The 15,876-nt window shown below is 32.5% G+C and overlaps 1 protein-coding gene across 1 annotated transcript; it reads right to left on the bottom strand.

Annotated features, from left to right (window-relative positions):
- Positions 1-506: 506 nt before the first annotated feature.
- Positions 507-4,868, bottom strand: EMB1586 (P-loop containing nucleoside triphosphate hydrolases superfamily protein). Its single transcript, XM_078310860.1, has 3 exons — positions 4,716-4,868; positions 1,633-3,364; positions 507-839 (listed from the first exon to the last, which is right to left on the bottom strand). The coding sequence occupies exon 2, from the start codon at positions 3,334-3,336 to the stop codon at positions 1,669-1,671; it is 1,668 nt and encodes a 555-aa protein (XP_078166986.1). The 5' UTR covers positions 3,337-3,364; positions 4,716-4,868; the 3' UTR covers positions 507-839; positions 1,633-1,668.
- Between the last annotated feature and the right edge of the window lie 11,008 nt (positions 4,869-15,876).

Below are 15,876 nucleotides of genomic sequence, written 5' to 3'. Positions count from 1 at the left end.
TTTTTTTTTTTTTTTTTTTTTGGAGGGGGGGGCATAGATTGGCTTGACGGCTCCCTAAGAACCCAAAAATACACTGTAATATGAAATATATTTAGGTTTTGATAAACCTTCAAACTAATCTGCGCATCCTCCCCCCGCCCCACAAAGAATAGGGCAGATTGGTTTGGAGGCCTCGGTATATGTGGAATTCCCCATAATTTATGGTGTGTGTGTGTGTTTTTTTTTTTAAATGGATTAAAAAAATGCTCAATGGTATATATTAAGTTATCATTTTTGATATATTTCAGGATAAAGAGAAGGATTAAGTGCTTTTCACTTGAATTATTATACTGATATATTTCTGCCACCAAAATGTCAAATCCTCAATTTAATTAGACCATCAAACTGATTCCCAAGTCAATTTAAAGTAACGGCTTTTTTTTAATTCTTTGTGCTGATCATTACAGAATTAGTTCACATCTGATTTATGAAATTTTACAATATGATATTCAGTTCAAAACTACTCATTTCTAGTCAATAAAAATGAAGCATACAATAACATTCCTTCTATAAGTATGGTTTACAATTAACAACTCCTAATACTAATTCTCTTTTAGTTCACTCCAAAACCTGTTCTAATATTACTAATATTTGACACATGTTTTGAAATTATAGTCCCTTACCGTTGCAAGTTCTTACTTAACAAATAAAAGAGCAATATTCTTCTCAAAACAAACAAAAGAGCAACAAAACTAGTACTTCCTGCAATGCAAAGCGCCACTAACGCGTTGACCGGTTGAGGAGTGGAAAGATGGCAAATAAAGGCCCCAAATATACACTCTGTATCTGGCTAGGCCTTCCTATAAAAGTTCAGATAAAAGCAACATATTATCCAAAATGCATAAATAATTGTAAGAAATAAATGAAATTGGTATAGTTGAACAACACCTCCAGGCCTCTTTGGATACAAGTAGTTGAACAACATAGTACCACATATAAGAGCAGGGTTCAAATGACTCCTGCCTTTCATGACTCAATTGTGTCTCGCATCCTTATTTCTTTTTTCAAAGTCCAAATAGTCAATCCGAACCGCTCAACATGATCTCCAATTAAAGTGTGCTTGCAGACCACATTTTATATTTTATTTTTTTTTGAAAATTTTTTACTATTTTTTTAGATAGGTACAAAATCATTGTATTTCAAAAGATTCTGGACCATCCAAAATCAGTAATTTTGTATTTATCTAAAAAGATAGTAAAAAAATTTCCAAAAAATATAAAACTTGGTCTTTGCTTACATTTTAATATGGAGATCATGTTGAACGGTTCAAGTCGACTGTTTAGACTTTGAAAACGGATATAAGAATGTGAAAGACAAGGCATTTCAACCCTACTCCACATATAATTAAAGAAAAATAAATGAAATTAGTATAGTTGACTTAAGTGACTTCCCAGTCCCTATGATTACAGATTTACAGGTAAAGTATTTACTAGTATCATTCATGCATTGTTGGAAGTGAACTAAAGCTATCAGACTTATACTTGCTACAACTAATTATATTGCCCAATATAAAATAGATATAAAATTCACAGTATAGAGCCACAAGATTATGTTTTTTATTAACTTGTAAAAAAAAAGATTGAAGTATCTTACTCGTAATAAACCTTATCAAACAAGTACGCCAAATCTCTACTCCACATTCTCTTCTTTTAGAATAAGCATCTTTCCTTCCTTGAACTCACAAGGCTTAATTCCCACCCCCAATTGCCGCCTCAATTTTTTCACAATAAAAACCTCCCTCTCTTCACAAATCGATAACACACTTCCTTTCCGGCCAAGCCGACCCGTTCGACCCGCTCGATGTGCGTAATGAACTGAGTCAGTCGGCATGTCCAAATTGACTACCAAGTCGCACTCAGGCACATCCAACCCTCTTGCTGACAGCTCGTTTGTCACTAAAACCCTAATTTCACCACTTTTCAATTTTTTCAAAATTGTCGACCTGGTCAACTTTCCTAGATCTCCGTGCAACTCAGCTGCCTTCATTCCACGTGCCTCGAGTTTATGAACCACATCTTTAATTGGCCTGGTATTATTCATAAACACAATAACAGTTTTTGCATCCAATGCATGCACGCACTTCCGTATTGTATCGACCTTGTGTTGATGCTTAGATAAAGAGTAATAATGTTCTAGTGAAGGCGGCAAGCTATCTATTGTTCCTTGTGTAACAGCATTAGAAGAAGCTGTGTCAGGGAGGGACCCAGGCCCGGGCCCAGAACCTAGTGAATCTAGAGAAACCACACTCTTAGCCCGCACCAAAACTGGGTCCTGTCCCCAGCTCCTTGCAGCCCGAACTACCGAGAAAGGAACTGTTGCTGATACCAGAATTGTCTGACGTTCAACCCGTTTGGCAAGTGGTCCTAGTATATCACCTGACCGGGAAGACCCGGATCTTCTTTTCCCAACATGCTCCAAAATTCTATGCATATCCTCTCTATAATTGAAAGACAATAACTGGTCAACCTCATCCAAGACCAGAAACCGGCACGTATGGGTATGTAATTTACCAGCTGCTGATATTTCAGCTAAGCGACCTGGTGTACCAACAACAATTAATGGTCTGTTTTTCTTCAAAGCTTCTTCTTGCCTCGACCGATTTGCACCACCAACAAGCTGCTGTACTAATCTCTTATCTTCAGGGCCCAGTAGCTTCTCAACCTCTCTGACAATTTGCATACCGAGCTCTCTTGAAGGAGCAACTATCACCGCCTCTACACCTTGTTTCTTGTCAAAAGCTTCTTTTTCCTCCCCTTCAAGTTTCTTCAGTGGGCCAATTTCAGAGAGAATGGGCAAGAGGTATGCTAGGGTTTTACCAGACCCAGTGTATGATTGAATTACTACATCATGATTCTGAGAAATGGTTGGAATTGCAGTTGATTGTACCTCAGTTGGTACAGTTAGACCAACCTTCTCAAGCCGATCGATTAACAAAGGAGGGAGACCGAGCTCAGCGAAAGTCTTTGCAGAGAATAGAGAGTCATCTATTATAAGATCCCTTTTTAGCTCTGGTGGATTGTCTTTGGTCAGAGGTGAACTGGTCAAAGGTCTTAACTTTGCAGGGTTAAAAACTTTAACCCTCTTTATGGAGCTTGGCCTCTCGTCTAGGCTTGAGAGGTTAAGTGTTGCATTATGGGAATTGTTGGGATTGTTGCTGGCATAGCTTGATTTATTGTATGCAGAAACACTTGAAATAGGCAGTCTTTTCAGGAGAAGACAGTTTTTTAAAAAAGGATGTGACTGCCTAGATGCAAATGCAAGCGCATGTCTATGAGAATGACCAATAATTATTTCCATGAGGGACCAATTTGGTAAAAAGTTTTACCTGTGAAAAGAAGAAATTACTGTTTTAATAAAAGTACTAAAATCAAATTGAAAATGAAATTATGTGTTATGAAACTCAATTGGCAGCTTAGGGAAATGAAACTTATTAGCAAGGACTGAAAAGCTTTAGAGTTGATACTTGCTTACACTTGTCAGTACAGCATTTCTATAAATAATGAAAAAAATAGCTAATCGATGAACTTTTTAGTATCATCCATCCTAGAGTTTATCTAATTTATACACATAATAAATCTTGCTTAGATCAAAATAGACGAAATTGCTATTTACTACAAAAGCAAAAGAATTTACTGTCAGTAAAAACATTGAATCTTGTTCTCTACCAAAGCCATGTTTAAAACATTGAATTTGTCAGTAAAAACACTACAAGTACTTCAAACAAAAACCAAAATTGGAATAACTTGGACTTAATAAAGACCAGATAATTATCTCTACCTCTACGAAAGTTGCTTAGACCCATCTTAAACCTTACAAAGTTACGAAAAGAGGAGCACACCGTTAAAATAGGAAAGCAATACCAGATCAACAAAAGCGCGCGCTGGGAAAAGTAAATATATTGTATAGTATGTTTTAGATCTAACAGTAAGCATCTTCATAACCAGGTGATGGACAATCCACGTTTATCCGTCTGATTTGGGAGACCAATATTCCAGTCAATCTTGCACGTATACTCATATGGTTTTTATCCACTAGGATGCGGATACAGCAATATAAAAATTTCAAAAACCTAGGATATGATAAACTTATACATATATAATATTTTATTATATTTTTTTTTCCTTGGATGTAAGCAGACATATTAAGTCTCTAAATTCCTTACAAATTCATAAAATAAAACAAAAGACCATAAGCTAGATTTAAGGTGAACAACTACACATCTAATAAGTACCAGGAGAACTGATGCACCCAGCTCGATATAGACAACATATACTGCAGGGTTTTAAGAAAAACTAGGGATGGTCTCGCAAATATCCAGTGTAAAATATTGACGCATATACAAATGTAAACACATTTGCAGCGAGAAACAAATTATAAGCACATAGACCATATGGATAATTTTGGCTTGATATAATGCTACTCGCTCTGATACTGGTATGCTGTACTGTACCCGTTCTTTTATTTAGGAACAATTGCAATAGATTAAAACACTGGAGAAATTACGAAAAGTAATATAGTCGAAGATCTAAGCAGGTCGAATTCTGTAATGATTGTAAACATGAAACCTTCAAACAAATCAGTTACACACAGTCACCATTTTATCTCAAATCAACACGCTATTGACGGAAAATAGAGAGAAGTGGAGTGAGTAAAATCAATGAGAACTGAGAAATTACCTTCAGAATTCAATGCGCAGAGTACTGAGGTCGGTGGTGCGCGGAGCCAAATAAGCGGCTACTGTTGCATGGCACGGAGAGGCGAAGAGAGAGCTATGCAGTAGCTTCTTTGCTGCTTCAGATAAAGGGTAAGTATTTTAACAGAGATATTTTGGCTTCACGTAGCGCACGGACTATAGAGTTGAAACAGTACTGCATATGGTTTGTGCGCTGCTTGAAGCGAAAAATACTCTGTTAAAATCTGTACTCTCAGATAAATAACCAGGTATGAGTCGCATGCGGATAATACTTTTTTTTGATGAACTTGCAGGCTGTAGAAACAGTAGCTATGTTTCTTGCGTTGCCACAATTGGACTTTCCTGTGGGCCAATAAAGGGCTTAACTTGGGCCGAACTTGAACAAATTTTTAATATGGACTTTCTGTGTAGGCTTCTTGCAAATCTTATATGGACCGGGCTTTGCGGAGCGAGGATTAACTATTTGAATGTAATGCTGAAGAAGTTTCTTTGTTTGAAGGCATAAATGCCGTCAGATACACTTTTATGACAAATAATTTTCATAACTTTATGAGGCGTATTACATAATTTGTTATAATAATTTTTCGAACAATGAATTTAGCATTAGATGGTCAATTCTGTTTATAGTATAACATTCAAATATGTATGATTTATGAGAAAAAAGTATAGCTATATGTGACAGTGTAGTTTTGTTTATTTTTTACAGAAAATATTAATTTTATTTGACATGTTTACTTTTTATATATAAATGAAAGATAATTATAGTTCCAATCACAAAGATATTTAAATTCATAAAAATATTTGAATAAAAAGAAAATTTATCAAAAATGTGACAATTCAACTGCGTACGAGTTTTTACACGAACTTAACGACTCAACCGAACACCAAATCAAATTTGGTCTGATGACCATCATACCACCTCCCACTCCATAAAATTGAAATTCGATATGATTCATGATCGGAGCCGTTCAATATGTATCAATATCCATGCAAACAACTTCAAAAATTTTGCATATCAACTATCCACGAATTTTGACACAAATCTAACTTCTCCGGTCGCACATTGAACAAAATTTGGACCATTAGATCGAATTTGTATCCTCTGTATTAACCCAAAAAATAATCTTTTGAGTTAATACATCTGAACTGTTCAATATGCTTTAAGATTTGTGCGGACTAGATCCACACTAATATTAAAGAGTCCCTAAATTATAAACTGTGGTCGGATTGACTCAGTTTAATATCAGACGACCAAAATGTGCGTTAACTCAAAACATACTCTTCAAAAGAACATCTTTTGAGTTAATGCATGCATTTCGGTCGTCTGATTTTAAACGGAGTTAATCCAGTCACAGCCGGTAATTCAGGAGCCTTTTAATATTAGTGTGGATCAAGTCCGCACAAATCTTAAAGCAGATCGGACGGTTCAGATGAAATGAAGTGTCACACATGAAATGAGGAGCCTCCCACTACATGAAATGAAGTGTCACACATGACATTTTTTGAAAAGCGCAGGCAAGGAAAAAGTTGTGAAGTCTGGACAAGCATGTGGGGCTGCAACAGTCGGATCTCACATCTTAATTTTTGTTGAACTGGAAAAAGGATCTGTACCTATTCAATGATTCAAGTAGTTTGTGCAGGGAAATTTTCTCTGATCGGTTGGGTTGTCCCCTTCAAATACAGTCTGATGGCTAGCTAGAAAGCGGTGGATCGGTGGTGCACGCCCCTTGCATTATTGCTAATTATGATCTTATGGGTTAGGTAACTTAGGTTAGCATAGGAGTTCCGAGTCTCCCTTCGCATTTTGTGGAAACAAGTTTCTCTGAGGCGGCCATCGGTGCACCGTCTTGTGTGGTATGTTCTGCAAGGAAGCGCGCCGGATCATACTGACAAACGAATAGTTCGGGTTCTATTCGGTGGGGTCAAAAATTTGTAATTCGGATATAATTTGGGAACTATTCAGTGCAAGAAGAAAAAAAAAACTAAAAAAAACTCCAAAATAAAATTTCTAAAAAAAATTAAAAAAATTGTGTTTTTTTCTCGTGAATAATTTGTGACTCGCGTTTTATTCGTGAGCAAAACGTATTATGCGTTTTTTTGCGTTTTTTTTTTTGGAATTTGATTTGAAAACATCAAAAAAATGAATAAAACATAAATAATTCGTAAATTAAATGCGAGTTATGTGATTATGCACTGGATCGACACATTTTACGTTACAAGTTCAGTTGACAAAAAAGACGGTTACTGTGATAAATAAATCATTTTTTATGCTTCAAGGGGACTGATCAGTCATAATTTTTTATTTATAAAAAATATTAAAATAATATAGATGAATTTTTTATTTATAAATGAGCTGACTTCGAGTGAGTTACTCTAAACTTGTGCTCAATTCATTTAGTAAGTGAGCGAGACAACTCGAGTTGGAATGTCAATAACGACCTGTAAAGCTAATTCAAGTTCAACTCATTATCAACTCGAGTTGGCTCACAACTCGTTTGACCAGTCAATTTTCTTAGTTGTAATTATATACTAGTAAGAGTTTATCTAAACACAAACAATTCAAATGATTTAGTAAAAATTTATTTAAATACAAACAATTCAAAAATAATTAACAAGACAACTAACAAAACAAAAAAATTCAAACAGCAACTTAGAAGGTCATGAGATTTATTGTGACGAATTTTGTGTAACTCGAGTTGTTAATGAACGAATTATGTATGCTAAAATTTAGTCAATTCGAATTGGAACTAACTCAAATTGTAAATGAACAAGTTAAAACGAGTAGTTAACGAGTGAATTATGAATGAGTTAGGAATTTGAACGACTTTGAACAGCCTTAATTGTCAGGAAAAAATTGTACGCTTCAAGTAGCTGCACTATTATTTTCACAAAAACAATACATTCATCGTTGGCACGCCTCCAAACAAAACAATTGACTCAATTGTTACTCCCTCACCAAGTCACCATGCTTCAAACAAAATCAGGCAAAGTAACTGAATGCCCTTTGAGATAGTTGGTTCTACTAATTAAGGTAACAGAGTACTAAATGAATATGTAAAGCAATTAAGCTCTTATCTCTCTCTAAAGAAAACCTCAAAAATCAAAACTGAATTGCATCTACAGTAAAAAAATTGAGAATGGATGAATGTGAGAAATAAAATTCTGTCGCTGAATATGTTTGATATAGTAAAAAATAAGGTTTGCTATTTCATTTGAAGGACCTATCAGGATCCGCTATTTCAATTGCAGGACTCAGACTGGATCCGCTAAGCCGTTGGGCAGATCTCAGTCTTTGGGGAGTGAGTCTATGGTACTATGCATATCACAGGTTGTTTTTTTTTGAGGAAAAATATCACGGGTTGTTACAGTGCTACGGTTCTATATTCGAGTTTTCAAATCCTAACGGTCGATCCGAACCGTTCATCTTGTTCTCCATATTAATATGTGTTTGGAGACCAAATTTTACATTTTTTGAAAAAAATTTACTATTTTTTTAGATATTTAGAAAATCACTTGATCTGAAAATTCTGGACCATCCAAAAACAGTGATTTTCAATAAATCTAAAAAAATAGTAAAAAAATTTCAAAAAATGTAAAATTTGGTCTCCAAACACATATTAATATGGAGAACAAGATGAACGGTTCGGATCGACTGTTAGGATTTGAAAACTCAAATATAGAGCCGTAGCATGGTAACAAATCGTAATGTGCATAGTACTATAGACTCACTCGTCTTTGGTCCACCAATTGAAATGGCAGCTGTGATATTTGTGAAATTTCACGTAAAATGTAGCATTTTGGTTTATTTATTTTTTAAAATAGCATAAATAAAAATTTCAGAAAAATAACACTAGATATTTGTATACAACTCCTGGTGACGCAAACTATGCAGTTTCCCTTGTGCAATCGGTGATCCATCATAGAATTGTGGAATTTCCATTCCTTACATCAATCTATATTCTTTTGGGCGCCACAAAAAATCTACACAGACACTTGCAGATATGAGAGAGGAATTCGTATCCTCTGAGATATCTCAAACTTTGCGTGACTTCATGGAAAATCCTAACCGTTTAAATACGTTCTACACAAATCTCAAAGCACACATAATTCTGACCCCCCATCTCCCCGAATAGACACCGGACACGTCAATCACGCAAAAGTTGAGATATCTCAGAGGATACGCACTCTATGAGAGAGATATCGAGTGCGTATCCTCTGAGATATCTCATATTTTGCGTGACCGACGTATCCGGTGCCTATTAAGGGGTGATGTAGGGGCCAGTATTATTTGAGCTTTGAAATTCGCACATAACGTATTGCAACGGTTCAAATTTTGCAAAAAGTCACGCAAAATATGAGATATCTCAAATGATGCGAATTCCAGACGGAACGAAATGGAGGTTGGTTTGTTGTGACTAAAACTATGTGCTTATATGTATGTCGAATCATGTTTACAAGAATGGCAAGTTCTACTACGTATTACAATTTGAAGCGGAACTAGAAAATTTAGATAGCGGGAGCTAGAATTTTAAATGCAAAATGTATGGCAGGACTTAAACTCTAATCTTCATAATAATAAATTAGAATTCAGACCACTAAATTATAAATACACATGTGATAATTTACGAGGGTAATTGAACTATATAAAAACTAAAAAAAAAATTAATAAATATAATTAAAAAAGTAAAATTATAGGAATAACTAAACATTCCCGAACTATATTTTTTGTAAGTTTGAAACGTGAGGATTGTAGTTTATCTTAATGAAGTTTGCGTTGCAGAACTCTGATTTAACATCTCTTAAAAAAGTATGGATTTTTTTTGTTTTGATCAGACGACGTGCATTGTTTTCTTGAAATTCATCTGCTTTAATAGCAGCTTTTGCAATGGTTCGTTGCAGGAGCGACAGACTTTCAAATTATGAGTATCAAACACATATAGAAGTCAATCATATAATTTTTTTATGAAGAAATGAGAGTCAACTTTGCTTTCATGTTATTTTATTTACAATTATATAGAAAATCATACATAAATACAAAATTAAAAAAACAAAATAGCAGTTAATTGCCGAAATTTTTAAATATACCATGGTTCAAAAAAAGATAAACCCAAACACCATTTTTTTGAAAATTTTCGAATTTTGACAGGGCCGCATCCCGAGGGAGCGGCCACCCTATTTTCAGTTCAAAGTCACATGAGAAAAAAGCAAAAAAAAAAAATGGGCCGCTGCCCCTAGATGCGGCCCGCAGAAAAGTGGCCGCATCTGGGCGATGCGGTCATGTCAAAATTAGAAAATTTTCAAAACCGGGGTGTTTGGGTTTATTTTTTTTGGGATGATGGTATATTTAAAAATTTCGGAGTTAATTGACTTCATTACTCCTTCCTCACTCCGTCTCTGAATCTTTGGATATCAATCCGATGGTTCTAACTAGTTCAGTACTCACGGATATATTCCTCAGATAACTGATGGAATTTTAAGCAATAAATATATTGAAAATAGAATGAAGAATATTAAAAACGTCTTTCACTTAATTATGTAATAATGTTCCATCAGAAAGCATTACGAGCCCTCCAACAAATCATGGTCTCGATTCTAAAAAAATCTTTTACAAAACGCATTTCCGACCATAATTTGCTTCAATTACGGAGTTCTATGATTTTATTTTTGAGTGAGGCCATGGTATATAAGATAAAAGAGGAGGGTTTAAATGCATCTTGAATTTGTGCTCTAATATGCTTCATATTTTTTATTTTTGTTTTTAAAATACTAACAATCGATTTGAACCGCTCAACATGATCTTCGTAATAAATATGAATAAATATGCTTAGAGACCAAATTTTATATTATTTAAAAAAAATTTACTATTTTTTTAGATAGGTACAAAATCATTGTTTTAAGGAGATTCTGGACCATCCGAAAAAGTGACATTATACCTATGTAAAAAAATAGTAAAAAAAAATATAAAAAATATAAAATTTGGTCTCCAAGAAAATTTTATTATAAAGATTATATTAAGCGGTTCGGATTGACTATTTGAACTTTGAAAACAGAAATAAAAGACGTGAAGCATATTGAAGCACAAAATCATGATGTATTTTAATCCTCCTCGTAAGATAATATATTTTTCTTGCTACGGTATATTTAAAGAATAATCATTTCTGTACCCGCGCTACTGTAACTGCATTTAGATGAATAATGTATTATGGTCCCCACTAATTATATTGTGTCCACTAATTATTATTCTAAAAAGATATTATATAGTCTCAACTAATTATTATTCTAAAATCCCAGTAGCACCCTTTCAAAGCCTCAGCACTAATTCCGTGTCAACATTTCTCCAACAAAAATAGTTGACCTCATAAAAATAAATACTTCAGTACATAGATATAAATACTTTTAATGCTTAGATATTAATATTTTCAGTGTCATATGTAAAAAGAGGAGGGATCCAATTACAACATTATGACAGTTTAGTTCTCTACAAGCAGTTATGTAAAAATTACAACATTGTTTACTATATAGATATAAATACTTGTGTTCTTTGAACTATATACTTCAAGATTTTACTATTAATATTAAAAAAAGTTATAGATCTGGAACGGTTGCGGTCGCCACAAGCAATTATGGCAGTTTAGGTGCGGGTGCGATGTCAAAAATTTCAAAAAAAGGTGCGGGTACGATTATTTAAAAATAATCAATTTATCATTTACATTGTTTACTATATAGATATATATACTTGTGTTCTTTAAACTATATACTTCAAGATTTGACTATTAATATTTTAAAATAAAGTTACAGATCTAGAACAGTTGTGGTCTCCACAAGCAATTACGACAGCTTAGGTGCGGGTACGACATCAGAAATTAAAAAAAAAAGTGTGGATATGATTATTTAAAAATAATTAATTTATCATTTACATTGTTTACTATATAGATATAAATACTTGTGTTATTTGGACTACATACTTCAAGATTTGACTATTAATATTAAAAAAAAGTTACAGATCTGAAGTGCAGTTATGGCAATTTAGGTGCGGATACTGTGTGGGTACTGTAGTGCGGGTACTCATATCAGCTTCCATATTTAAATCTTTCTTGAATCCCTCCAATCTAACATTTCCCAAAAATCCATCTAAAAATATGCAAGCTAACATTTTACAGGTACTATTTATAGTGCATATTTGTTCTTATTATGGATCAATATTTTTATTTTTAAAGTTTAAATAATAGATCAGAAGTGTTGAACGTACAAATGGATTGCAGTATAAGAACGGTGAAAAATTTCAAAATTCAAAGAAAATATTTATTTAAAAAAAAATTATAATGACCTTGAGTGAGTCTATGGTACTATGTATGGCATGGATTGGTCCGTAATATGAATCAATATTTTTGTTTTTAAAATTCTAACAGTCAATCCGAACTGTTCAATATGATTCCCATATAAATATGTACTTACAGACCAAATTTTATATTTTTTAGATTTTTTTGTACTATTTTTCAAGATAGGTAGAAAATCACTTGATTTGAAAATTCCGGATCATCCAAAACAATGATTTTCTACCTATAAAAAAATAGTACAAATATTATAAAAATATAAAATTTGGTCAGTAAGTACATATTCATACGAGAATCATATTAGATAGTTCGGATCAACCACTAATATCTTGAAAACGAAAATATTAATCAATATTACAGACCAATCCGTGATATACATAGTACCATAGACTCACTCAATGACTTCTCCATATTTTCATCCGGTTTCAAACATCTCTTGCATTATTCACAGTACAAATATCTCTTGTATTTTCTAAATAGTTGCAAACATTCTTTCATTGATACTATTCATTGAAGAATTTTAAGATTGTACAGATTGCTTATTTATGTGTAAAATTTGAAAGATGCTTCCTTTTTTATTTGAAATAATTTTTGTTATTATTATTATTCATAAATCGATATTAATATATTTCTTACATTAAGAATATAATTAGTATTATATCAATCAAACTTATATCTGATTATCATATTACATCACTTCAAAGTTGCCAGACCAATTAATTTTGCTTATGCGTTAAAAAAAAAGAAATTTCATACTACATTTGATAACAAACCTTTCGCATCTAGTATTTTGGGACTGGATAAATCATTTTTCTTGAAAATTATAATTTTTGGTCTTCTTTTTTTAAACGTTTTTCATGAAATATTATATTGCCATCTATTCTAAATTAAAAGCACTGCTCTGAATCAAAATTTAATTCTCGATCGTTATAATATAACGCAAATTTGATATAAAAATTAAAATAACAACTCCAAATCCAAACTGTAAATCTATCTATTAAAATATTAAGTAGACTTTATAGACAAAATATTTTAGAATTCGAGAGAGAGAGAGAGGAGACATAAATAAGAAATATTAGCAATTTTTTATCATCTTACTATTTATTTGAGGATCATTAACTAAATCATAAATGTTAATATATTAGCATTACACCAGGTCCGAATTTGGATCAGGTAGGTCGATTAAAATCATATCCTACACATCATAGTGTTGGGTTCTGAGTATAATCTGGATTGAACATTGGATTTTTTTTCTTTCTATAGTGGTATCTATAATTTAATCCTTTTTTTTTTTTTGTGTGAAACCATACTCTGTTTAATTTAATCAGATCCATTTCTAGTCTGAGTTGGTTTGGTTCGGATCTGATTCAGGATCGGATGGGACCTGAGAACTAGATAAAAGTTGCATCTCTAATGAGTTGTTGTTGTTGTATTAATTGACTTAACTATGTTGTGTTGAAAAAAAAGTATATTAATTTTTAATAAAAGACTATATTTTATTTATATATTTTTAATAAAAATTTAATGAAGGAGGCTACTTAACCCGACATTTTTATTTTTACCCAATTAAAAAATTATTTTAATAATAATAACTAAGGTTTATCAAAAATTTTAAAAATACCCAACCCGTGGAATTTTTTCACGGGTTGGAATTTTAATTCCCACCCGTGGAAAAATTCCACGGCCCAACTTTTTAAAAAAAAAAAAAAAAAAAGTTGTATTATTTTTTATTTTTTGTATTGAAATATTAGAAATATTGGATATATTTCTTTGAAAATAGATGGAATACAATATAATTTGATTTATTAGAAAGACTGCAACAAATAACCCGGATCAATATTTTTCAGGTCGGATTTTTCGTGGCTGTAAGAAAAATTAATATATTTCTTTATGTGTTATTGGAAAAAAATAAAAATGCTTAGATTCCGAGTTATTGATCCCGGTTCAAAAGTCACTTCTATGTAATCTAGAAAATATTATGATCTTTCTAGTACATTTAATTTATTAAAAGTTATATCTATTTTTAAAAAAACAAAAACTTTAATTTATTTAATGATTATTATTCAAAAATAATTCTCAAAATAGATAAAACTTTTAATAAATTAAATGTACTAGAAAGATCATAATATTTTCTAGATTACATAGAAGTGACTTTTGAACCGGGATCAATAACTCGAAATCTAAGCATTTTTATGTTTTTCCAATAACACATAAAGAAATATATTAATTTTTCTTACAGCCGCGAAAAATCCGACCTGAAAAATATTGATCCGGTTATTTGTTGCAGTATTTCTAATAAATCAAATTATATTGTATTCCATCTATTTTCAAAGAAATATATCCAATATTTCTAATATTTCAATACAAAAAATAAATACAAATTTAAAAAAAAAAAAAAAAAAAAAAAGTTGGGCCCGTGGAATTTTTCCACGGGTGGGAATTAAAATTCCAATCCGTAAAAAATTCCACGGGTTGGGTATTTTTAAAATTTTTGATAAACCTTGGTTATTATTATTAAAATAATTTTTTAATTGGGTAAAAATAAAAATGTCGGCTACTTAACTTACAACTTTTAGAAAATTTTAAAAATATTATGTTTAGTCTGAAAATGAAAGAAGTGTTTGAGTCTTGGATATAGATATAAGGGTTTTTGTTATTAATTTTTTTTACTTCCATCAAATGAAAGGAATGTTTAGTTAAATATTAAATAGAAAAGAAGAGAAGTTAAATGAAGATGATTTTAAATTGATTTTTTTTTATCCAAATTAAATCTGATAAAGAAAAAATCATTATTAAATAATTGGATAAACGCAAATAATTTTGAATATATTTTTTTTCATTAAAACTCTAGTTAAGATTTGAAAGAGAGACACCATTTGCATCTAGAATAAGAAATCAAATACTAGTTTCCTGACAGCCGTCGGATTAAGATCTCACCATACAGATTTGAAATGTCCATATGCTCTGAGGTAACATAATATTTCTATTTAGATCCGGATCGTCTAATCAAAATCCAAACCAATTTGTCCGAAATAGAAAGCACAAGATCTCTGTAATATTCCTACAGATTATGATCGAATAATTCGAATTTAAACACAGATATCATGTTGCCTCATGTGATATGAATTCGATTTGAAAACGGACCCTACAAACTCGGCTTGTCGGATCCCCTCTTGTCACGCCTTCACCACTTGATTTGTCAGGCAAATTAGTCTTTTCAATTAATCGTAAATTAAATGCAATTAAACATATAAACACACCATTTAAGTCTATGAAAGAATTAATAAGAGATAGCCGTTAACCCAGTTTTAGCTTATTTAATCTGTGATAAGATTTTTATCCAAAGACCTTCGAACAAAGCCTCATCCGAAGCTGCCTAAACCGTCGATCCGCATCAAAATTCGTGCGGACGCACAGATTGCGAACTCAAACGCAGATCGGACGGTTTATTGTCGACTTTGAATAAAGTTTGTCCAACGGACTTTGGACAAAACCTAATTCTTGAAAATGTCTATTCGAAATGGGATCATGTGTGTTTGTCTCGGAGGGCGGAGGCTAACCCATGACCAACTTAAAACCTTTCCCCAAAAGAAAAGAAATACATATGACATATCACATCTCCCTCCAACTGAGTGCGTATCCTCTGAGATATCTCAAATTTTGCGTGACCGACGTGTCCGGTGCCTATTCGGGGGTGGCGGTGGGGGCCAGTATTATTTGAGCTCTGATATTCGCGCAGAACGTATTGCAACGGTTGAGATTTTCCAAAAAGTCACGCAAAATATGAGATATCTCAGAGGATGCGAATTC

Source organism: Carex rostrata, chromosome 11 (genome assembly GCF_964058835.1).
Source record: "Carex rostrata chromosome 11, lpCarRost1.2, whole genome shotgun sequence".
In the NCBI taxonomy this organism is placed as follows: Eukaryota; Viridiplantae; Streptophyta; class Magnoliopsida; order Poales; family Cyperaceae; genus Carex; species Carex rostrata.
This window is presented reverse-complemented; position numbering and strand designations above follow the sequence as displayed.

Coding starts and splice junctions, on each gene's coding strand:
- EMB1586 (XM_078310860.1), bottom strand. CDS start 3,336: ATGGAAATAATTATTGGTCATTCTCATAGACATGCGCTTGCATTTGCA.